This window comes from Lepidochelys olivacea (genome assembly GCF_965140295.1).
Source record: "Lepidochelys olivacea isolate rLepOli2 genome assembly, chromosome: 5".
Lineage (NCBI taxonomy): Eukaryota > Metazoa > Chordata > Testudines > Cheloniidae > Lepidochelys > Lepidochelys olivacea.
Genome location: NC_140415.1, coordinates 91,257,933 through 91,282,216, shown reverse-complemented (window position 1 = coordinate 91,282,216; position 24,284 = coordinate 91,257,933). Strand labels below are relative to the sequence as shown.

Sequence of the window (24,284 nt, the reverse complement as noted above, 5' to 3'; positions counted from 1 at the left end):
CAACACGGTTTATAATTGTCCCGGAAAAACCCAACTACGCACTCAACAACAAGGGAAGGTTATGAAATGCACCACGCACACAGGGAGGAAGCTCAGAGTCAAAGCACAGGACGGGATCTGCCCACGAGGCTGAGCTGTCAAACCGCCGCTGCTCCCTGGCAGGGTGCGCCAGCCTTTGGGTTTCCTCTCCGCCGGACCTCACGGGCTCCAGCAAGGACAGGGGACACGCCAGCCCCGCTCGCACCGGGCGGCCCTGTCCCAGACACTCGCGCTGCGAACTGCCGACCCCGCGAGGCCGCCAGACCAGGCCGGCAGCGAGGGGGGCCCGCGGCCCCGGGGGAGCCGGTCCCCGCAGCGCTCAGGAACTCAGGGGCCCGGCCCCTCCTCCCGTGTCTGCCCCGGCACGGGGTTCCCCGGAGACTCCCAGGAGCCGCGGGGCAGCGAGACAGGCCGGGCGGCAGGTGGTGGGGGGAGGGGGGAGTAGGAACATTGGACTCGGGGGGCGGGGGACGCAGCTCCCCAGTCACCGCGGGGGGGGGGGGGGGAGGTGTCAGGCTCGCGCGCCCGGAAGCCCAACGGTCGTGGGAAGGGCTCGGGGGAGGCCTCCGCCGCCGCGGCCCCGGGAAGGACACTCACCCTCGGCCCTTCCGGTTATTGCTTCCTCTTCATTGTGCCGACTCGAGGCGGAAGCGCCTGAAGCCCTGCACAAACCCGTCCGGACTGCCCTTCCGGAAACCCTCCCCCATTCCGTCATCGCGCACCTTCCCCTACCGGGCGCGTAGCGATGACGTCACACGCCGGCCGCCATGACACCGGAGGCAAACTAGAACGCATTGCCCTGGGCCCATGGACAACAGGAGAGGACGGGGTTGAGGGGCGGAATGGCCTCCTCGGTGGTCCGCGCCACGGTCCGGGCCGTGAGCAAGAGGAAGATACAGGCCACCCGGGCCGCCCTTACTCTGGTGAGTAACGCGGGGGGTTGCGCTGCGCCCGCGACGGCTGTTAGCCCCGGGGCCAGGTCTGTGGGGCCGCGGCGGGGCGGTGAGCGGAGCCCGTTTCCGGCGGGCGGGGGGTCGCTTCTCCGGGCGATGGCTGTGCAGCCCCCTCCCGTGGTGAAGGCGGTTCCATGGCCTGGCCTGAGCGGCACTCCCGCGGGGGCGGTGAGGGAGCAAATGACCGGAGCCCCCTCCCGGCCGCGCTGTTCGCCTGCGGGCTCGGCCAGGCGCTCTCGGTTGGGTCGCAGGTGAGAGCTGGGGCGCGCGCGGTGGGGTGAATCCTGGGTCGCCGACTGTCGAGGTTTCATTGCGAGGTTGGCGATATTTGATGTTTTTCGGAAAGCCCCTGCTCCTGGAATCACGAGATTACACGAGACTCTTGGCTTTCACTTACCTTTAAAGGAGCCTTCACCTCTCGGGGTTAGGCAGGAAAGCTTGAACGGGGCAAGTGAACGCACGGTAAGGGCTCAGGAACTAGCAGACACACACAACAAGATCCCTGTATAGAAATACACTCACAAGCACAAATGTATGTTTCCAACCTCCAATTTCAAACCAGTCTTGTGATTTTTACGAGACTGACTCACTATTTTGAATGTTTGGAGTTGGCAAAATTGTTACCTCCAGTTACAATTCAAGAATCTCTCGCTGATGCCACCTACTCAGCCGTACAGGGATGTCGCCTGTGCTCTGGCTGAGATATTACAGTATGTTAACAAGGGGGCATGGGAAGAAGCTGTGGTGCTGATAAGTCAACTGTACCAATGTTCACACAGATCCGCCCTGTGTTTCTCTCTACCCATCTGCACAAGTACGATCAAGATTCTTTTAATCCGTGATTGCCCTATCGAAATGTACCTCTCAAGTGGCCCCTGGCTTACATGGCACTTTACATTAAGGGCACTTTCCTTGTGCTGTGTGCTAATAAGGCCCCCGTTGGATTGCTTGTAATGTGTTTGTGTTAAGTACCTATAAATAGGTAAGATTTATACTTATGACCACCCGTTGCATTTTTTCTTTTGATGTCATGTCAGAAAAGATCTCTACGGCATGTCGTCATCTAAAAATGCAGAAAAAAGGCTCAGAGAAGGGCACTGAAATGAGCAGGCACACTTGTGAATGAGGGGACTTGTGATACAAGGACTAGTTTCTTTAGAAAAGACAAGAGTAAGAAGACCGCTGATAGAAATGAAAGGGGCAGGGGCCTACTTAGATGTTCTTATGTATCCTTCCCCCCACAGTATATAGGGTAAAAAGAAAAGGAGTACTTGTGGCATCTTAGAGACTAACCAATTTATTTGAGCCTAAGCTTTCGTGAGCTACAGCTCACTTCATCGGATGTGATCAAACTTAGGCTTGAATAGAGACTGGGAGTGGCTAAGTCATTATGCAAGGTAACCTATTTCCCCTTGTTTTCCTAACCCTCCTTCCTCTCTTCCTCAGACGTTCTTGTTAAACCCTGGTTTTGTGCTGGAAATGGCCCACCTTGATTGTCATACACATTGTAAGGAGAGTGGTCGCTTTAAATAAGCTATTACCAGCAGGAGAGTGGGGTGGGGAGAGGTATTTTTTCATGCTTTGTGTGTATAAAAAGATCTTCTGCACTTTCCACAGTATGCATCTGATGAAGTGAGCTGTAGCTCACGAAAGCTTATGCTCAAATAATTTGGTTAGTCTCTAAGGTGCCACAAATACTCCTTTTCATTTTGCGAATACAGACTAACACAGCTGTTACTCTGAAACCAGTATATAGGGTGGCACTTGATGGATTAAAAAAAAAGAAAATTTAGGACCTAATTCTCCCCTCCATTGCCCATTCTGTCTCTCTCGTTCATGGTGTCTGCAGAGCAACACTATAGTAATATAATTGTAGGTCCGTCAGCCATTTCCCAGTCTCCTCAGAAGGTGAAAGATGACCTTCATGCAGTCCCTGCTGTGAAGTGATAAACCGTGACTAACCTCATCAAACCGGCCACTTAACTTTGACTGTCAACCTCCCAGTCAAAAGAGCAACAAAATAAGCGCACAGATAAAGTGCTCATTCTAAAACAGGGGTTGTATGCAGATAATAGAGTGTAGAAATTGGCCTTCAAAATTGACAAAAGGAGTATGATTATTAAATTACATGCCACAGGCTATTATTGAGGCTACTTGATCAGTAAGACTTATAATTGGACACTTGTAAATTAAAGGGGGAAACAATATTAACATCTGAAGTGTTGCTTCTCCAAAAAGAAAGAAATACAAAATTAGTAGGGCTGGCAAGCAATTAAAAACGTTAATTGTGATTAATCTCACGATTTAAAAAATTAATCTCGATTAATTGCGTGATTGATCGTACTGTTAATAGTAGAATACCATTTCTTGAAATATTTTTGGATGTTTTCTATATTTTCAAATATATTGATTTCAGTTACAACACAGAACACAAAGTGTACAGTGCTCGCTTTATATTTATTTTTGATTACAAATTTGTGTGCTATAAAAAACAAAAGAAATATTTTTCAAATCACCTCAGTCAAGTACTGTAATACAATCTCTTTATCGTTAAACTTGAACTTACAAATAACTGTTTTATTTTTGAATGCAATGTAAAACTTTGGAACCTACAAGTCTATTCAGTCGTACTTCTTGTTCAGTCAGTCAGACAAACAAGTTTGGTTGCATTTGCAGGAGATAATGCTGCTCGCTTCTTGTTGACAATGTCACTTGAAAGTGAGAACAGGAGTTCACGTGGCACTGTTGTAGCCGGTGTCGCAATGTGCCAGATGCGTTAAAGATTCATATGTCCTTTCATGCTTCAACCACCATTCCAAAAGCAATGCATCCATGCTAATGAGGAGTTCTGCTCAATAACCGTCCAAAGCAGTGCAGACTGACACATGTTCACTTTTATCATCTGAGTCGGATGCCACCAGCAGACAGTTGATTTTCTTTTTTGGTGGTTCGCGTTGTGTAGTTTCCAAACTGGAGTGTTGTTTTTTTAAGACTTCTGCAAGCATGCTCCATACCTCGTCTCTCTCATATTTTGGAAGGCACTTCAGGTTCTTAAACCTTGGGTCGAGTGATGTAGCTATCTTTAGATATCTCACATTGGTACCTTCTTTGCATTTTGTCAAATCTGCAGTGAAAGGGTTCTTAAAATGAACACGTCCTGAGTCGTCATCTGAGACTGCTATAACATGAAATATATAGCAGAATGCGGGTAAAAAGCCTCTCCCCCAAGAAGTTCAATCACAAATTTAATTAACGCATTATTTGTTTAACGAGCGTCATCAGCATGGAAGCATGTCCTCTGGAATGGTGGCCGAAGCATGAAGGGGCATATGAGCGTTTAGTATATTTGGCACGTAAATACCTTGCAATGACGGCTACAGTAGTGCCATATGAATGCCTGTTCTCACTTTCAGGTGACATTTGAAATAAGAAGCAGGCAGCATTATCTCCCGTAAATGTAAACAAACTTCTTTGTCTTAGTGATTGGCTGAACAAGAAGTAGGACTAGTGGGACTTGTAGGCTCTAAAGTTTGATGTAGTTTTGTTTTTGAGTGCAGTTACGGAACAAAAAAAAATCTACATTTGTAAGTTGCACTTTCACAATAAAGAGATTGCATTATGGTATTGTATGAGATGTATTGACAAATACTATTTCTTTTGTTTCTCATTTTACAGTGCAGATATTTGTAATAATAAATAATAATAGAAAGTGAGCACTGTACGCTTTTGTATTCTGTGTTGTAATTGAAATCAATATATTTGAACATGTAGTAAAACATCCAAAAATATTTAATAAATTTCAGTTCGTATTTTATTGTGTCTGAGGTGGTTGCTGGATCTTGAGGTAATGTGGTGATCCGTAGGTTTCTCGTGTAATGTCGTTTGTAGGGTTCCATTGTTGAAACTAATGATGGTGTACGGGAAGTTGATGCTGGTGTGGGGAATGATATGGGAGTGTTGATGCTGATGTGGGAGTGTTCTTGAGAGAGTTGGATGGATTGATGGCGATGGTTGAAGTTGCTGTGGAAACCTGAAGGAGTTTAGGTCTTCTGTCCAGACGATGAAAATATTATCAATCTATCTCGGGTACATCGCTGGTTTCATGATTAATGATCTTGCACTCATAACCGTACGTATGTCTTTTGTAGGTTTGTTTTTTTAAATTAAAATAAAAAACTTCTAGTGGTTATCTGTGACCGTTACTGACAAGAATATAATATGAATCCAAAGGACTGTTGGGGCATAAACTGATTTCCAGCTCGGGTCAAGAAATTTCCCTTCAGCATATAAATTAACCTTGGAAAAATTAGTCAGAAGACTTATCTGAATAGCTGCCAACACTCCAAGTGCATACAGGATTTGGGGGACAGGCTTGGAAGGAATTGATTAAAAATTCACAGATTAGAGATGTAATAGCTTTACCCCTCAAAACTAAGACACAAAATGGTTTTAACTTCAGAACTCTTCAGTGCACGATCTGCTCGCTTGGGCTGTGTGCTGAGATCAGGACATGAGACTTAGTTGATGATTTTATCCGATTCAGAAGGAAAACTGCATCAGAGTTCAGTTATTTCGACTTCAGAAGGTTATCATCACAACTATAAAAGGAAGATTTTTTTTTTTTTTTTAATGAAAACTAAACTTCTGTAGAAACTGCCCCCTATTTTCACCATGGAAATTTCCTGCTCACCATTGATAAGTGAGAGAATGCATTTGTCAGTTTTGGCTTTATTATGGTAGATTTATACCATTATGAGGGCTTTGCATCCTTTGCATTCGCTGCCAATCTTCACTGTGGAAGACATGCTATTGATGTGTTTCCTCTCTGGTATTGCAATTCCTGTGTTTCCCTGGTGATTGAACATCAGACAACTTGCAGGTGTACAAAGTAGACTTCTTTGATGGCTTTATTTGTTTCTGAAGCCAGTTCTCTGGCACCTAGACCTTGATAAGACTGATTTGTGCAGAGCCAGGGTCTGGCTAGCTTCCCATAGAAACACTGTCAGATTAAAGGTCATAGTTTAAACACAAGAAAACTTATTTTGTTATCTTAAACTGAAAGCATTTCAAAATTCTCAGTCTCGCGATCTCTTTAGTTCTTCTGACATTTCACTCATATTGGGCAGTGAAGGCATACTAACGTTTTCTGGGTTTTATGCACTAGCACGATATTGCAGATATAGTTGCAAAGTTAACAAAAAAAAAAATCTTGTGACAAACTTTTCTTGAGAAGTTTCTCAATTTTCAGTATTGTATTTTTCAAAAAGAGAATTTAAATTTTAGTCCCAAACTTCCTGTGATGTATTCATTTATTATCTACAAATGTGTTGTCTGTCTGGTGGGAGGCAGGGGGCTATTTGATCCCCTTTACATTCTGGTTTCAGCTTGTGGTGAAGTTAATTTATAAACTGCCCTTTTCAGTAAATCCTCATGTGCATTAACTAGGTTAATTCTATGAGACCTTGTCTACACTAAAGGGAAAAGTCGATCTACGCTACACAGTTTGAGTTACATGAATAGCGTAACTCAAATCGACATAGCTTAGATCTACTTACAGTGGGGTCCACCCAACACGACGTCGACGGGAGATGGTCTTCCGTTGACTCCCCTTACTCTTCTCAATCAGGTGGAGTACATTAGTCGACGAAAGAGCGATCGGCGGTCGATTTAGCGGGTCTTCCTTAGACCCGTTAAATCAACCGCTGATGCATCGATCACCGCGGCATAGATCCTCTGGTAAGTGTAGACAAGTCCTGCGTCTACATCTGACAGCTTAAAATTATGCAATTTAGGGTGTAAATTGTGGTTTGTAACTGAAAAACACAACAAGTTGAATGGCTAGTTTATACTCTCGCTAGTGACACCAATGCGAGAGGTGGACTTCTAACGTGCGGAAGGAGAAGCTGAACTGAAAACTTGAAAGCTGTGAAGCTGAAATGAAACAGTGCTTTTATTTGCAAAGGACAGTAGAAGCAGGGAAAAGTTAATAAAATCTCTTTATTTTTCAGACTCCATCAGCTGTACATAAGATCAAACAGCTTCTTAAAGATAAACCTGAGCATGTAAGTACAAATGGAAGGCGCTCTTGTACGCTGTTCTAATATTTTTAGCTTACCTTATGGAGAGCACTCTTAATTAGTATTATACTAGCAGCTGTCCTGTGAAGTACTTGTGATCAGTGTAAAACAATGCAGCTTGAAACAATCACTGTGGACGATATATAGACATGAGATCTTCCTTTATTTTTTTAATAAATGCATTTATCCAACAAGCTTTATTTTCATGTACAAAAATCAAATGAGGTGGCGGGAAATGACTATAATGACAATAAGTCAACTGTCATAATCTTTGAGACCGATTAAACTCCAGCATGCTTTCCTTAAAGGTTTAACAAGATTTTAATGTATGTCCATACTACCACTTTAATGAAACTAGTCTAATCTGTTGATGCTAGTAAGGTAACGATTTCCTAGTATTACCAGAGATCTCCAACTATTGATGTGAAGGTATTCTTCAAATAATTTTATGAAACTTTTGAATTTCTCAAAGCAGGATTATTTTGTTGTGAAGTATGTTATGTCCTTTTAATGTTGCCCCTTCTGACCTGAGGGTTAGCCAGTATTTGGGGTTTTGCTTGTTTCCGTTAGGAGAAGACATTGATGCTACTAGTCAGGTATTTCTTTGATGTGATCCTGTTTATTTACAAGAACGTACACAAAGTCCTGTTTCTCTGAACACAGTAAAAACAAACAGCAAGTTTTTTCCTTACTCAGAGATCCAAGTCTACTCCAACAAGTACTATGCCCAAAAGGAAGTCTGTCTCTTATTTTCTTACCAGGGCCACTCTCACGACTACTTCTCTCACTTTGTTTATCACACACACAACTACAACTTGTCAAGTCCCTCGTCCCTGTGTTTGTAACTAGACCCAAGAAACCCTCTTAGCTCACATGGTTTAGCTTCTGATCGACTTTGCCATGTGGCCATTGCCGTGGGTGGTGGCTTGCTTGTTTCCAGCTATTGCTGCATATGGGGCATTTAATTGTTATATGCCTGTCAGTTTTTACAAGGTCTGTGATTGTCATAAATTAAAGATCTTGTTGGTGGCAGCCATTAACACTGTCCAACACAATACTACATAATTATGAATAAGGGAGGAAAGGAAATGATCTGTATAATTAAAGATTTTATGTGTAGGGTACAATGTGGCTGTTTGGAATAGACAGTGTCACTGTGCAGAGTGTTTTCTGGTCCACATGTCCCTGGCAACTTCTCCTCAACTGTTGTTTATGCAGATGTTCTTTTGGTCTGATCTACATATGGTTAGTGGTTAGAATATATTGACTGAATTATGAGTCAGTATGGCTTGCTGGGTCAATGTAGAGCAGATGTTAAAAATGGGAAGGGCTGAGTGGTAATATGTCTAATGAAAATTGCAATCCATGTAACTTTTTAGTATATTGTGAAATGGAGGTTATCTCCACTAAGCAGCATAGCAATGCTGTGAAAATGTAACTGTATTTGGCTCAGCCTCAAACTTGCCAGCATTACATAAATTGTTTCAGTTGCTCCTACAATGAGGAGAGGTAAGCGCCGGCCTGCAGCTCATTGCAACAGGCATAGAGAAGATCCTGTACTATGATTTTTACTGGGCGGGATGAGAGCCGGGTGAGAGAATTTGGAATGCAGCACATTAAGCTCTAGAACTGGCTTCCTTTCTGTGGTGAGTGTGTGTTCAAGTTGTAAAGTGCTGTGGACGGACAGTACTGTATAATGATAAACTGTCTCATTTGAAGTTGTAAAACCATTTGGCTTTGAAGCAAGATTTTCTCATCCAAACTGTTTATAAGGCCAAACGCCTACAAGGGTGCCAACAGTTTTATTATTGAATTATATTAGAACGCCATTTTTACACACTGTAGGTCTCTGTCCACAATAGGAACACTCAGATGTGTAGCTTTCCACTATTGCAGCACTGCGTGTGATAGCAAAAGTAGACGGGAAGTTGTAGTGTAGGCAGGGCTTAGGCTAACCCTGACAGTATGATGGTAGAAGTGCCTCTGCTCCGTTGACCTTTTCACCACTGTTACAACCACTAGTGTAGAATTATAGGTATCAATTGTACCGGTGTACTGCATAGGAGTTAGGCCTCAGTTTGAGTACATATTATGCATTTTATAACTTAAAAGTTCGGACTCACTTTTCTAGACAGTCCGTACCAAAAAAAAGAAAGAAAGAAACCCAAAACATTTTGGCTCTTCAGTCTTAAAATGAATTCCTCCTAATTTTAACTCTAGATGACGGGGGGGAAACATTGAGTGGTAGCTATCGAGTTGATTCGTTCACTGAGTTTCCAACTCCCTGCTGGCACACTATAAATTTAAATAAAAGTGACTAAAAGTGTCTTATATTTCAGGTAGGTGTGAAAGTTGGAGTCCGTACAAGGGGGTGTAATGGACTTTCGTACACGTTAGAATATACAAAAACAAAAGGCAACTCCGATGAAGAAGTAGTTCAAGATGGTGAGTGTTTATTTGTTCTTATCTATTTGAAGCAGTAAAAAGGAGGAGAGGGCAGGTGCAGAATAACTTGATTACTAAACTTCCAAACTATAATGGAGTAGAGACAGGCTAGAATTTACTAGCTGCATGAAGTTACTGAGAGAAATCCTTGGATACCCTAGTAGGAATTGCTGTTGCTGTCCCTTTAGATTCCATTGTAAAAGTACCCACTTGTTAAAACTTCCTGGATTAAATTTAAATACTGCTAGCACAGAGGGTACAAATTGCATCCTTTTTCCTCCCCACCATATGTCCAGGCTGTACCATGGGTTGGAGTTCTCCAAGGCCTGGGAGGCTATGTTTACATCTGGTGGTGGGGTGGCAACTTTATGTTAAGGCTCGGATATCATAGGATCCTCCTTGTGAAGGTTGCTTAGTGGAGCACATCCTCCAGTAGGCTCTAGTCACAAGCACTTCTTTGTCAGCACAGCCAATTACTTTTGGCTAACCTTGGAGGCTCCAGGCCCCTGGGGTTGCTGCATCCCTGGGTTAGATTGATATACACTGGTACTGAATATACTAAAATGAAACAATGGACCAACAAAAAACACTGCTTTTATTTGAACTAATGGATTCCCGTCTTGGGTTTATCATTATTGGTATTGTTTTTTATTTCTTCATCTACAAAGCCAAATTGGCTTATTAAAATGAGCAATCATAAATAGTCTATAAATCAAAACTGCAGTCTTAATGTTCAACATCCTGCAGCCTGTGAAACTTCTGTTTGCTATTGGAAAAGGCAGGATTTCCAGGTGTTAAGACTTCAGAAGCACTAATTCGTAGTCCTGATCATTTGTAGTATATTGGATGGATCTTACACCTCCCACTAGTACAGAACTAAATATTACTAGTAATTCAGCTTCACCCATATAACTTTGGCAAGGGGAAGGATAGTCCATTTGAGAAGGAAATAAGAAAATACTTTTGAGGCCGGTTTTCTTTAAAAAGTGAGCTGCTTGAAAGCAGCACAGAGCTTTGGACTGTTAGTAATGCCAATAGAAATGGATTAATGAACATAATTCATGGACATCAAGGTCAGAAGGGTTCATTGTGATCATCTAGTCTGACCTCCTGTATAACACGGGCCATAGAACTTCCCCAAAATAATTCCTACATCATATGTCTGTCTTTTAAAAAAAAATCCAATCTTGATTTAACAATTGTCAGTGGTGGTGAATCCACCATGGCCCTTTAAGTTGTTCCAAGGGTTAATTACTCTTACTATTAAAAATTTACATCTTATTTTCAGTCTGTGGGAGTGTCAAAGCTGCACTTTATTGCACAGTTACACAATTACGTTGGTATGACCCCTCATGAAGTGTAAATAAATATACCTTAATATCCGTACTCAACCATTTACAGATAGTAATCTCAACTTGTGTTCTGTAGCAGAGGCAAGAAAAGGATGAATATCCTGGAAGTAGTAAGAAAATGCAGCAATAATTTCACTGACAGACCTCAGTTTTTAGCTTCATTTTATATCAGTTATCTACCAGATGGTACTGTAATACAAGACCTTTGTCAGATTACATAACAGTTGTTTTGTTTTTGTCCCATTCTAGGAGTCAGAGTGTTTATTGAAAAGAAAGCACAGCTGACGCTTCTAGGAACTGAAATGGACTATGTGGAAGACAAACTGTCCAGTGAATTTGTCTTCAATAACCCAAACATCAAAGGAACTTGTGGCTGTGGAGAAAGCTTCAACATCTGAAATCTCAGGAGTATTACCTTGGCTTTTAACACCATGAAACACTTCTTCATAAGTGTGACTTTCTAAAGCTGTCGCATTTCTTCCAGGTTTTTAGGCTTTGTAAAATGTGTCTGCGTTTCAAGGAAAATAAAGTGAATGCATTTGGGAAATGGAACCTGTGTGTTGAATTTCAGCCCTGGTATATTTATTCAGTCATTTGGGGTGAATTGGGCTCTGGATGGTCAGAACAGCAAGGTGCACTAGCACGTCTGTGTTTTCATATGTGAAGGGAAATAAATCTCAATATTTCTCCTTTTCTTGTCATTTCCCTCTCCTTCACCCCTGCCAGCCACCCAAAAAGTGTTCTCTGAGAACACACGGCCTGTGCATTCTGCTTTAATTAGAAGAAAACTATAAGACTGTATATGTATGAATAGGCTTCAGAATTAACTTACCTTCTTTTGTGTGTGTTTTCTTTTTAAATGAGTGTATGTATCTGACAGAGGTTTCCAATGTCTTCACCCCTTGATACTTTGAGCATGGCTTTACTGGTGATCTGTTCTCCAAGGAAAATTAATAAGCTCTAAAAGGGAGGAAATCTTGCCTCCTTGTGCTCAAATTTTCATGTTATGTCACCAACCGTGGCTATATCTTGGAATGAGCTAATTCAAGTCTCCAAAGTTGTGCTCACCCTTGCATTTTGAGTTATCTGATTCCCTATATAAATGTTTTCCTTTCCTTGTAGCAAGCACAATCTCCTTGCTGCAGCCAGGAAGACAAGCGGTGTGGTGTTCAAAAATAATGTTGCATCTTCAACTGTTTGAATGTTAAGGCAGAATGTGCTCAGGCCTCCTTTTCCCAAACCCCATATTTCTGTCTTTGCCCCCAGTTGACCAAGACAACAAAATTCCTAAACTGCTTCCAACCCAGGTCCTCGCTTTTTGCAGTACATGTATGTATTCCCCCTATGCTGTCTGGTCACCCAACAAGGAAATTGTTTTATGATGGTGGAAGGAATTTTGTCACTTTCCTGTGGTCATACTCATGACTGACTTTCTGTCACAGCTTGAATCTCATTGGTAACTTGAGTAGATGTTAGGTTTTCCCATGTCAAGTTGACTCTAAATTCTGTTCAACAGTTGTTTGGGGTGAAGGTAACTTTATAAAAGGTAAATTTCACTGTAGTTTAAAAAACACTTCAGAATCTTTGACTTGTATAAAAACAATGAAATTAGTTCTTTTGTTAAACTGACGCTGGCATTAATTTAAAGGAAGACAAAACTTATTGCTTGGAAGAAGCCATTTGCTTTGATAGAAAGAAACTAGTTTAATCCCCCTCTCGCTTATTAAGATCCTTCTGGCTACGCCCCAATCTTCCCAACTTGTATCATTCTTCAGCACTTCCTCCTCAGCTACTCAGTCATCAGTAAACATCTCTCCAGGCTTTCCGGAAAGCCAGGGTAATTTTAGTGGCCAGGAATGCACCAAGCCACTCCTGTAGCTTGCAGGAGTAGAGGGGGGGAAGAAGCTATTGTTACTAGAGCAGTTGAACTGAAAGTTTGCCAAAAAGAGTTGGGGGGGGGGGTAGGGGGGAGATGGCGGTGGAAGGGAGCTCACAAGGAATACCTGAATGCTGTCTTTAAATAACAAAGGAGTTTGAGTGGGGGAAGGAGATGGGACTGAATAAGGCATAAAGCCTAGAGAGTGACTATCCAGGGTTGAATTCATTCTGGAGAGCTGTTTGGTACTTGAGAGGGAGAACTGTGGACTGTTGCTTGTTGAGGGAGTGGAAATGTGGCTAGAACTGGCTGAGGGAGGAGATAAAACTATGGCATCCTCCCTGCAGTAGTCAGCACAGCCCACAATAATAGAAGGTTGAAGCTTCCACGTGTATTGCTTAATTAATATTCATACTTGAATTTTAATTTTGTAATATATGCAATTTTGATGTAAAAACACTGGAGTTTTCCTTTATCAACTCTCATACACAAATAGTTGCTTTATTATATAGTAGTTATAGAACAGTAATAAAGTATATGGGGAAAACCTGACAACAAGCTCAGTAAATTTGAATTTTTATTGCCACAGTCCTCCATTCCTGCCAAAAAATAATCAAGTCTATGTGGATTTGTAGAGCTAATGTCTAAAATAGTCCAAATGAGAGACTAATTCTCACATTTGTAACTCTATTCCTTACTGGAAAGTTTAAAAAAAAAGAATGTAACTGGTGGTTGGTAAAAGTGCTATCCCTGTATTCACTCTAACTCTGTTTTTGAGTTCTTGCGGGCTTTTGCATATTCATGGATTTGTGTATATGCTCTGTGAGTGAAAGTTTACACTTCAATATTCTGTGAAATAGTCTCTGAAGAGAGTTGTCATATTTACTAAAGCACCTAACGCACAATCAAAGTACATTTATGTAAATGCTAGTAACTTATGTATGAATATAGTTTTGTTAATCGGTCCATCTATAACGTGTGCAGTACTGTCTGTAGAGTTTTCAGCTGTAATAAATAACTGCCTGTTGGCAAACATTAAATACTCGTGTCTTGCACAAACTGTAACAAATGAGCACTTCAGGATCATACAAGTAGCTCAGTTATAGCATAACGTATGGCTTGTAAACCGATGTTCACAGAGGAATAGTCACTTCATGTTTTCTAAGTACTAATAACACTGGAAAAATACAGTAGGTATGTAATTGTCAGTTTTAAGTATAAAAATGAAAATATTTTGCTTGTCTCAATATACGTCCATTGAAGTCGTTTTTATACCTTAACGGAAAAAGTAGGGTGATAGAGTAGCTAACGTTTTTTGTTCAACTTTCTCTCTTGAGGCTGAAATTCAAGCAGCCAGATGTTCATTTTTAAAATGTCTACCTGCCAAATACACATATCATAGATTCCTCTAAGACGAGGAAAAGATTGTGTATAGACTAGATTGTGTGTTGGTATAAAGGTTTTATTTGCATGAGTTTGCAGTGTCTGCGTGACTCACAAGTGGGAGAAATCCCAGGTCATCCCAAAGAAGTGCTAGTAAAATCTTTATCTACACCAGGGGTGGGCAAACTACAGCCTAGGGGCTGCATCCGGCCCGTCAGATGTTTTAATCCAGGCCTTGAGCCGCTGCCAGGAAGCGGTGTCTGGGGCTTGCCCCGCTGTATGCTGTGGCTACTGGAAACAGTGGCGTGTTCCCCCTCCGGCTTGTACATGTAGGGGCAGCCAGGGGTGCTCTGCACGCTGCCCCTGACCCAGGCGCTACCCCCGCAGCTCCCATTGGCTGGGAACTGAGGGCAGTGGGAGCTGCAGGGATGGTGCCTGTGGAAGGGCAGCGTGCAGAGCTGCCTGGTCGTGCCTCCATGTAGGATCAGGAGGGAACATGCCACTGCTTGAGGTAAGTGCCACCCAGAGTCTGCACCCCTGACCCACTCGCGGGCCCCAGCCCTGATCCCCCTCCTGCCCTCCGAATGCCTTGGTCCCGTCCCGGAGCACCATCCTCCATACCCAGCCCCACCCCAGAGCCTGCACCCATAGCCAGAGCCTTCATCCCCTCCCGCAATCCAACCCCCAATTTCATGAGCATTCATGGCCTGCCATACAATTTCCATAACCAGATGTGGCCCTTGGGCTAAAAAGTTTGCCCACCCCTAATCTACACACACACCACATTGTATTTTCTTATGCTGAGTTTTAGAAAGTATTACGCTGAGAGGTAGTTCCAGAGAGGATGGTTCTAGACTATTCTCAGTGGTGGAAGAGGACAGGTCAAGGAGTAATGGTCTCAAGTTGCAGTGGGGGAGGTTTAGGTTGGATATTAGGAAAAACTTTTTCACTAGGAGGGTGGTGAAACACTGGAATGCGTTGCCTAGGGAGGTGGTGGAATCTCCTTCCTTAGAAGTTTTTAAGGTCAGGCTTGACAAAGCCCTGGATGGGATGATTTAATTGGGGATGGGTCCTGCTTTTGAGCAGGGGGTTGGACTAGATGACCTCCTGAGGTCCCTTCCAGCCCTGATATTCTATGATACGCTCTTTATTATCCTTCCACCTGTAGTGGCCACCTTACCATGTACTGACTTCTGAGTGACAGGAGAAATACATTTTTGTAAATCCATTTGTCATTTATTTTAAAGTTCAGTATCTCATGATGCAGGAAGGGTACATTCAAATGTTTTATATAATTAGGGAGTCTGGAATTCCAGCAGGTGTCTTCTAGCTCTGCCAGCTGTAAGTACAGGATCTTAACACAGTTTCTTGCTCAGCACTGAGTATAGCAAGTCACTTTACCAGATTTGCCCTTTGCGGAATGTCAGAGCATGTTCTTTTGGAGGAAGAGAAATAGCTGTTTGAAAGCAGTTAATAAATTTGGTATGTTAATAGTCCAAGATGGATTAATGGGGAAGAGTGTACATGAGCTCAAAGGTGCAAAATGAAAGTGGTTAATCCCAGGGCTTTAGAAAGAAAGGAACACAGTACATGGATATAGTCACCCTACAGTGTAATGCTCTTTTCCTTGCTGGAATTAAGGCTCATCTAGCACATATCACTTCTGGTTACATTCTTTCACCTTTTTTTTTAAGTTGCCACTTCACCAATGAGAGTACTACAAATTTATAAAAGTACTTCTATTTTGGTTATCTGGCCACTGAGTAATCTCATTCCTTGTGCTATAGTATGTTTTAATGACACTGCATTTTATACAGTCAGCTCTGACAGGTTTACTGAATGAGAGCCCCTTACCTTAGGGGAATAAACTGGTAACGTATGTACTTAGATGATTTTTTGTTCCTGAAAGGCATTAACAAGAACTCTTGAAAATACGTCACTGTTTTAAAATAACAATGTACAAGGCATATTGGTTAGAGATGGGTAAAGACCAAGTGGATTTTAACGAAGCTGCTGTACTTTGGTGATTTGGGTGGTTAGCAATCAACATTCATAGCCATGTTCTCAAAGGAAAAGTTTAATGAAATTATATTCCCTGTACTCCATGGAATATAGTATTAGGGAGTTTTGTAACTCTTAGAAATTTGAATTCTAGCTTTTGCATTGTTTTTCTTGTCTAGTGTGTGCTATGATGGTTTATACCATTGCATACATCGAGAAATCATATTGTAATAATCTGATAGTAACTGAGCCAAATTTGAGTCCTAATGTGCAAATTAAGACAAATACAGTGATTTTTGTGATGTATACAAGGAAGAGTGGAAGCTACATCGATTCAGACTTCAAATTCTCCTTCCTCTCCATGGCATTCTGTAGCTGTATTGCCCTGATTAATAAAAGTCCATTAGAGTCAGTGCAGAAATGTCACTACCCCAGTGGGAGCTCTGGGAAAAATAGATTCTTCTTTGAGTAGTGTCCCTGTGGGTGTCCACTTTAGATGTTGGTGTGTCCCTGCATTGGATATCACAGATTTTCGATAGCAGTGCTTGGTCAGAGCACACGTGCACAGTAGTCACCTAACGGGGCCATTGGCGCCTCATCTAGTGCGTGCACGACCCAACCCTTCAGTTCAGTCTTTACCACAGAGCTCGGTGAATGAATTCTGAAGTAGAGGGGAAGAGTGTGGGTAGTGGACCTGCCACAGTGGGACGCATCTCAAAGAACCATTGTTACTGCACAGGATGAGTAACTTCCTCTTCTTCTTCTAATAGTGTCCCTGTGCGTGTTCCACTCTATTGTCTGTAGAGCAGTGCCCTTCTGTGGGATGATAGGGGCTTCAGAATTGTACATGTGGTGGCAGAGAGCACGGTAAGACCTATAGCATCTGACGTAGAGTATTGAATAATGGCATAGTGTTTTGCAAAGGTGTGCTCTGATGCCCAGGTGGCAGCCCTGCATATATCTAATAGAGGAACATTGTTTAGGAAGGCTATAGATGTAGACATGGCACAGGTAGAATGGGATTGGATGATTTGTCAAGTTGTCAAGATACAACTGTTTTCCAGTAGTGGCTTTAGGCTGATCCTAGCTACGTATCCAGGGGTCCACCACACAAGTACCAAAGTTACCCACACTTAACCCACCAGCTACAGCACCACCGGGCCACTTACAGGTGGGCAGAGAGCTGGATAGGACCCTGAAATTCTCACTTTTCATAGAAGCTCACTGGCCCTGCTGCTTGTGAATTATATCTTGGTTCATATTTATGACTGAATTTGAGAAATTAGTTATTCTCACTAGATGGCAGCAGATTCAAATGCATTTGAAAAAACATTACCCAAAAAACCAGTCCATCAAAGAAGTTCTCCTGTCTTGCGAAATTTCTGTTTATTCTTCCTCTTCATACATCCTAGACACAGAAGCCATTATGTATTTTCTTGACAGAGAAATTAGCAGTACAGTAGCGGATTACCGTCATTCCTTTAAAAAGAACCCTACAGCTTCATTATTTGATATTTTCTTGAGAACTGGAAAACCTGTTGGACCCTGAACTGTTGTGTATTAGCACTACAGTGCTAATAAACAATGGTCACATAAACACCACCCTATACCGGAAACCTACTGACCGCTATTCCTACCTGCATGCCTCCAGCTTTCACCCTGACCACACCACACAATCCATCGTCTATAGCCAAGCTCTGCGATACAACCGCATTTGCTCCAACCCCTCAGACAGAGACAAACACCTACAAGATCTCTGTCAAGCTTTCTTACAACTACAATACCCACCTGCAGAAGTAAAGAAACAGATTGATAGAGCCAGAAGAGTTCCCAGAAGTTACCTACTACAGGACAGGCTTAACAAAGAAAATAACAGAACGCCACTAGCCGTCACCTTCAGCCCCCAACTAAAACCCCTCCAGCGCATTATTAAGGATCTGCAACCTATCCTGAAGGATGACCCAACACTCTCACAAATCTTGGGAGACAGGCCAGTCCTTGCCTACAGATAGCCCCGCAACCTGAAGCAAATACTCACCAACAACCACATACCACACAACAGAACCACTAACCCAGGAACTTATCCTTGCAACAAAGCCCGTTGCCAATTGTGCCCACATATCTATTCAGGGGACACCATCACAGGGCCTAACAACAACAGCCACACTATCAGAGGCTCGTTCACCTGCACATCCACCAATGTGATATATGCCATCATGTGCCAGCAATGCCCCTCTGCCATGTACATTGGTCAAACTGGACAGTCTCTACGTAAAAGAATAAATGGACACAAATCAGATGTCAAGAATTATAACATTCGTAAACCAGTCGGAGAACACTTCAATCTCTCTGGTCACGCAATCACAGACATGAAGGTCGCTATCTTAAAACAAAAAAACTTCAAATCCAGACTCCAGCGAGAAACTGCTGAATTGGAATTCATTTGCAAATTGGATACTATTAATTTAGGCTTAAATAGAGACTGGGAGTGGCTAAGTCATTATGCAAGATAGCCTATTTCCTCTTGTTTTTTCCTACCCCCCCCCCCCAGATGTTCTGGTTTAACTTGGATTTAAACTTGGAGAGTGGTCAGTTTGGATGAGCTATTACCAGCAGGAGAGTGAGTTTGTGTGTGTGGTTTTTGGGAGGGGGGTGAGGGGGTGAGAGAACCTGGATTTGTGCAGGAAATGGCCCAACTTGATTATCATGCACATTGTGTAAAGAGTTGTCACTTTGGATGGGCTATCACCAGCAGGAGAGTGAATTTGTGTGTGGGGGGGTGGAGGGTGAGAAAACCTGGATTTGTGCTGGAAATGGCCCAACCTGATGATCACTTTAGATAAGCTATTACCAGCAGGACAGTGGGGTGGGAGGAGGTATTGTTTCATATTCTCTGTGTGTATATAAAGTCTGCTGCAGTTTCCACGGTATGCATCCGATGAAGTGAGCTGTAGCTCATGAAAGCTCATGCTCAAATAAATTGGTTAGTCTCTAAGGTGCCACAAGTCCTCCTTTTCTTATGGCAACACTGTAAATTAAATCACTTTGGAAATAAGTGGCCCCACACTAATCTCACTCATACTGCTATAAATGAAGACAACCCCCCCCAAAATCTGTGGAGTTACTTTGGTGAAACACTGGAGTAAGGGAGGTTAGAAACAGGCCCGAAAACTACTTTGAAGTACCTTTATTTGTGAGCATCTAAAATTCACCTTTTCTTGCTCTTCTTTTCTCCATTTAATCTTTCTACAAGAGTAGTTATGTTCAGAGGCAGGCAGAATATTTTTCACAAACAACAAAGAGCTTCCGTGGGTTGATAAAAACTTACATCAGTGTAAATCAGAGGTAATGCCAATAAAGTCAAAGACATTATACTTCTCAGTGACCAAGATATGGGTGCTATTGGAACATGCGCTGGGTTGCTGCTGGGCTTAACAGCTGGTCTTCTGAATGTCCCAGCCAATCAGTTAGTATAGCCAGTCAGGCAGCCAATTACACACCAGCTGGGCTTGGTAGGTAGCCCAGAGATTGGCTCTGCTGCAGGGCCTGAGGTAGAGCCAGTTTGGAAGCAGGGCCTGATTCTTGACAACGCTGTAACACTGGTGTGAGAGAACAAAACTGGCCCTCTAAATCCTACACTCAGGCACCAGAACACTAGGCTCCTGTGCGATAAACAAAGTTAGGGGATAGCTCCCTTTGATGGACACCCAGCCAGCCAGTTAGCTATAAAATCCCTCTTGGTAGCTGTTCTCTACTTGCTTTACCTGTAAAGAGTTAAAAAGTCCCCCAAGTAAAGGGCAAAAAAAGAGTGGGCACCTGACCAAAAGAGCCAGTGGGAAAGCTAGAACTTTTTAAAATGGGGAAAGAAACTTTCCCTTTGTCTGGTTTCAGAGTAGCAGCCGTGTTAGTCTGTATCCGCAAAAAGAAAAGGAGTACTTGTGGCACCTTAGAGACTAACAAATTTATTGGAGCATAAGCTTTCATGAGCTACAGCTCACTTCATCGGATGCATGCAGTGGAAAATACATTGGGGAGATTTTATATACACAGAACAAGAAACAATGGGTATTACCATACACACTGGAACAGAGTGATCAGGTAAGGTGAGCTATTACCAGCAGGAGAGAAAAAAAGCCTTTTGTAGTGATAATCAAGATGGGCCATTTCCAGCAGTTGACAAGAACGTGTGTGTGTGTGTGTGGGGGGGAATAAACATGGGGAAATAGTTTTACTTTGTGTAATGACACATCCACTCCTAGTCTTTATTCAAGCCTAATGTAATGGTGTCCAGTTTGCCTGTTGCTCCCCAAGAAAGAGGGGAACAGAGGGCAGCAGGAATGCTGTGTAAAGCTTAAGCCAGGTATGATCATAAATCATCAGATCATACCTAGAACTACTTATATGAACTCCAAATGTGTATGTAGATCAGAATGTTTAGCTAGACACGATCAGGATTATTTCTGTTTATTTTTAAGGTTTGTGCATCTCCTCTGTGCTAACCCCTGATGCTTTTGTAACCTTTAAGCTGAACCCCCAAGAAAGCTATTTTGGGTGCTTAATTTTTGTAATTGTTTCCTTTAAGATATAGTAAAAAGCCTAAGTTCCAGATGGATTGTTTTCCTTTTGGTTGTAGTAAAGTTTACCTTTTTTAAGAACAGGATTGGCTTTTTGGTGTCCTAAGAGATTTGTGCAAGCAGCTCTGTAGCCCCTCTATACCTTGTGGGGAAGAATCCTCCCCTCCCTGTCCAGCTAGTCAAGGTGGAGGCTGACATGTGGGTTTAGCCCTTCAGCTTCCAGCGTCCATCAAAGGGAGCTATCTCCCCACTTTGTTTATCACAGCCTGATTCTCTACTTTCTTGCACCTTCTGTTGCACATTTACAGCTGTGCCAAGTGAGTGTGAAATGCTACCATTCTGAGCTGCAACTCTTTACATCCACTTCGTTTCACTCATTTTGCTTAGGTGTAAATGACCACACAAGGTGCAGAGCAGTGGAGCATCACACCTACAATCTCCATCTCAGGCCTTGTCTACACTGTACTGCTCGAGTTATAGTGGCAAACCTTCCCCTCCCCCAGTGGGGACACAGCTTAGAATGCTTTTGCTGGTATAACTTATTCCAGTACACCAAATGAAAAAAGCTACACTGATTTTTTTGCCGGTATAACTACACTAAGGCTTTTGCCAGCATAGCTATGGCAGTTAGCTCCTAACTGACATAGCTATGCCAGCACATCTTTTAAGCATAGACCAGCCCCAAGTCTCTGTATTCCCCTGTGATGGGATAATGAATTCTGGGTGTGACAGTATTCTGGGGCAGCAATCCAGGACATGTGCTCACCTCATAAAAATCTACCTCTCCTAACTCTTACAGCAACCAGAAGGTTTTGATGAGGTTGCTGATGTTATGGAAATTATTAAGTAATAATCTCCTACACCCCACTGATTCCTAACTAGCCAGCTAACTGGAACATTTTATTACTGTTTGATTATATTGGATAGTTTTATAATCCCCATGTGTGCTCCATTTGCTAGGTCACCTAATTTCTCAAACACCATCATCCTAAATTAGAAATGCAGAATATAACAGCTAATCACTTTAACGGTGGTAAGAGGAGTATATATAATTTTACTATTGACTGATTTATTTTTAGCTTTCAGAAAAAAATTAAAATTGTAAAAGCGTTAAAATAAAATGTAAATGATAAATATATTATATATATATTGTGTGTGTATATCTAGCTATCTCGAGATAGATATAATAGGCCAGATCCTCAGCTGATGGAGCCAGTGAGGTCAGTGGTGGAGAGGCACTACCAAACACAATTCAGGACACGAGTCCATTGGACAAGAGGATCCTCTGGTGCAAGCAGCTCTGTAGCCCCTCCATACCTTGTGGGGAGGAATCCTCCCCTCCCTGTCCAGCTAGTCAAGGTGGGGGCTGACATGTGGATTTAACCCTTCAGCTTCCAGTAGTGTCACCACAGTATTTTGTAGGGCTGTATAAATCTTTGGCTTCATTAAAAAACAAAAAGTAGCCCACTGGATCTCCCAGTGTATCCTGTTTTATCTTAGGGAGCATGATGGATAACCAATTGAACATGAGCACCCCATGTGATGCAGTTGCTGAGAGAGCTAACAAAATCCTTGAACCTATAAGCAGGGGAATGTCAAGTGGGGGCTGAGGTGTGGAGGTATTATTTCTGTATACAGGATTAGTGAGACCATTAATGAATATTGTATCTAGGTCTGGTGTCCACATTTCAAAAAGGATGCTGCAAAATGGACAGGGTTCGGAAAAGAGCTATAAGAATGATTTACAGTCTGGAAAACATGCTTTATTATTACAAATGTAAGAAGCTCAGTCTACTTAGTTTATCCAAGGGAAGAGGTGACTTAATAATGGGTAAGAGATTTATAGAAGTTAAGGCTTTTTAATTTAGCAGTGTAGTGGCTCAACCCTTGCGTAGGGGGCATGGCTGAGAATAAGAGGGCATAGCTATGGCTATTGCCAGCTGCCAAAATGACTCTGGGGGCATGTGCAGATAAATGTAAGCAAGAATACCTCAAGGATGCGCTGATTTCTCCTAAGGATCAGACTAGACCACATCTAGTTCCAGAATCTGGGGGCTGAAAAGATGGCATAAAGTAACTGCTCTGCAATTTATGTTACAGGTAGCCTGTGCAATGGAGTAAGGCCTTGTGTGGCTGTATAATACTATTGGTCTATAAAGAAGAAGATAATGCTGGGCAAGAGAAAGGGGCACAAAATATATTAGAGAGGTCACCAAGGCTTTGTGTCTGCAGCAAACAGACAGCAAGACAAGAGAGAAAGCCCCAGGAAACATGCAAAGTGAGGTACAAGGCCTTTGGAGCAGAAGGAAGCAGGCTGGTACTTGAATTAGAGAGAGCAGAGAGTTGGATCCTAACAATGCAAAAGAAGAACTCGAGAGAGAAAAAGACCTGGAAGCAGAGAATGAGAGAGGAAAAAAAGGCATATGGAACACTGGTGAGCGAAGTTGTTTTTGGCTGAATTTTCCCTTTCTAGCCCATATATTCTCAGGAGAACAGTTGACATCAGAAAATTTGGATTTAGTCCCAGTGAGCATTAAATACATGGCACTGGCTTTTAAGGAAATTTTAACACCATTATTTGATGTTTTTTCCAAATGTTGAATCTGCATGATTCCTTTGTGAAAAATTGACTCTATCTCTACTACAGGACCAAAACCCAGCAGAAAACCAATTACTTAAAATAGGCAAACAAGTGATTGTATTTTAACATATATGCCTAAAACAATCATCATCATAGTACTGTATATCCAGTGTTAGGAATGTTATGTTAATTTATCTATTTATAAGTATATAAAATGGCATATATGAGATTTTGGGAAAAGATATTTCAGAGATGGAGAAATTGGCTGTTGGGAATGTCAAAAATGTAAACTCTTAAACCAAAATTTTGAGTTAAATCTGTGTGTTTGATGTTGGGTCCTTAGATATGTGGCTTATGTGTGAGAACAGGTTTGTGTGGGAAGGGAATATGTTATGGTGAGGTTTAGGATAGAAATATGGATGTGTATGGTTGTGTGGTTGTGAAGAAAGTGTGTGGGTGACTCGGAAACTAATACAGTGGAGGTGCAAGTTGTTAGCCACAAGCCTGCAGGGTCATTCAGTATAAGAACTAGTGTATTTGCCTCAGCCATGGAGCAGAACCTTTCTGCCTTTAACAAATCTTTTGTGATTAATAAGAACAATGAGCAAATGTGATAAATGAATTCTATAATAAAAATAGATCGCATCTTGAATGCAAAGAGAAAGGACATGGGATTCTTAATTACAATTAAACCTATATTTATCATGTTTCAACCATTAATCTAGAGTCCATTATGGGAAACCAAAACAGAAATATAATGTCCCAAGCAAACAAACCAATCAAAGCCCACTGTGCTACAATCCCTGTGACTGTCTTTGGGATGTGGAGCTCCCAAATCCCCTAGATTACCAGCCAGACACTCAGAAATTGTATGAAGCAGCAACAGATTAAGGGCCATGTTCTGATATCTTTACTCGTGTTGGGTAGCACCTTGCTCTAAGTAGTCATGCTGACTTTAGTGGGACTCTTTGTGGAGTGAGGTACTATTCCTCATGAATAAAGG

At 42.3% G+C, this 24,284-nt stretch overlaps 2 protein-coding genes across 4 annotated transcripts in view; one reads left to right on the top strand and one right to left on the bottom strand.

The window, feature by feature from the left end:
- LOC311521387 (terminal uridylyltransferase 7-like) overlaps positions 1–779 on the bottom strand; it is a 68,103-nt gene extending 67,324 nt beyond the window's left edge. Inside the window, exon 1 of one of the 3 annotated variants that reach the window (XM_084629699.1) lies at positions 637–779. The gene's annotated coding sequence lies outside the window, so the exon portion shown is untranslated. Of the gene's footprint in view, positions 1–79; positions 451–636 lie in introns of those variants that run through there. The other 2 variants (XM_084629697.1, XM_084629698.1) reach the window with 2 other exon arrangements.
- A 2-nt stretch (positions 780–781) lies between these two features.
- On the top strand, positions 782–11,418 carry ISCA1 (iron-sulfur cluster assembly 1). The gene is made up of 4 exons (XM_084629700.1): positions 782–962; positions 7,001–7,054; positions 9,409–9,514; positions 11,116–11,418. The coding sequence occupies exons 1-4, from the start codon at positions 882–884 to the stop codon at positions 11,262–11,264; spliced, it is 390 nt and encodes a 129-aa protein (XP_084485826.1). The 5' UTR covers positions 782–881; the 3' UTR covers positions 11,265–11,418.
- The last annotated feature ends 12,866 nt before the right edge of the window (positions 11,419–24,284 follow it).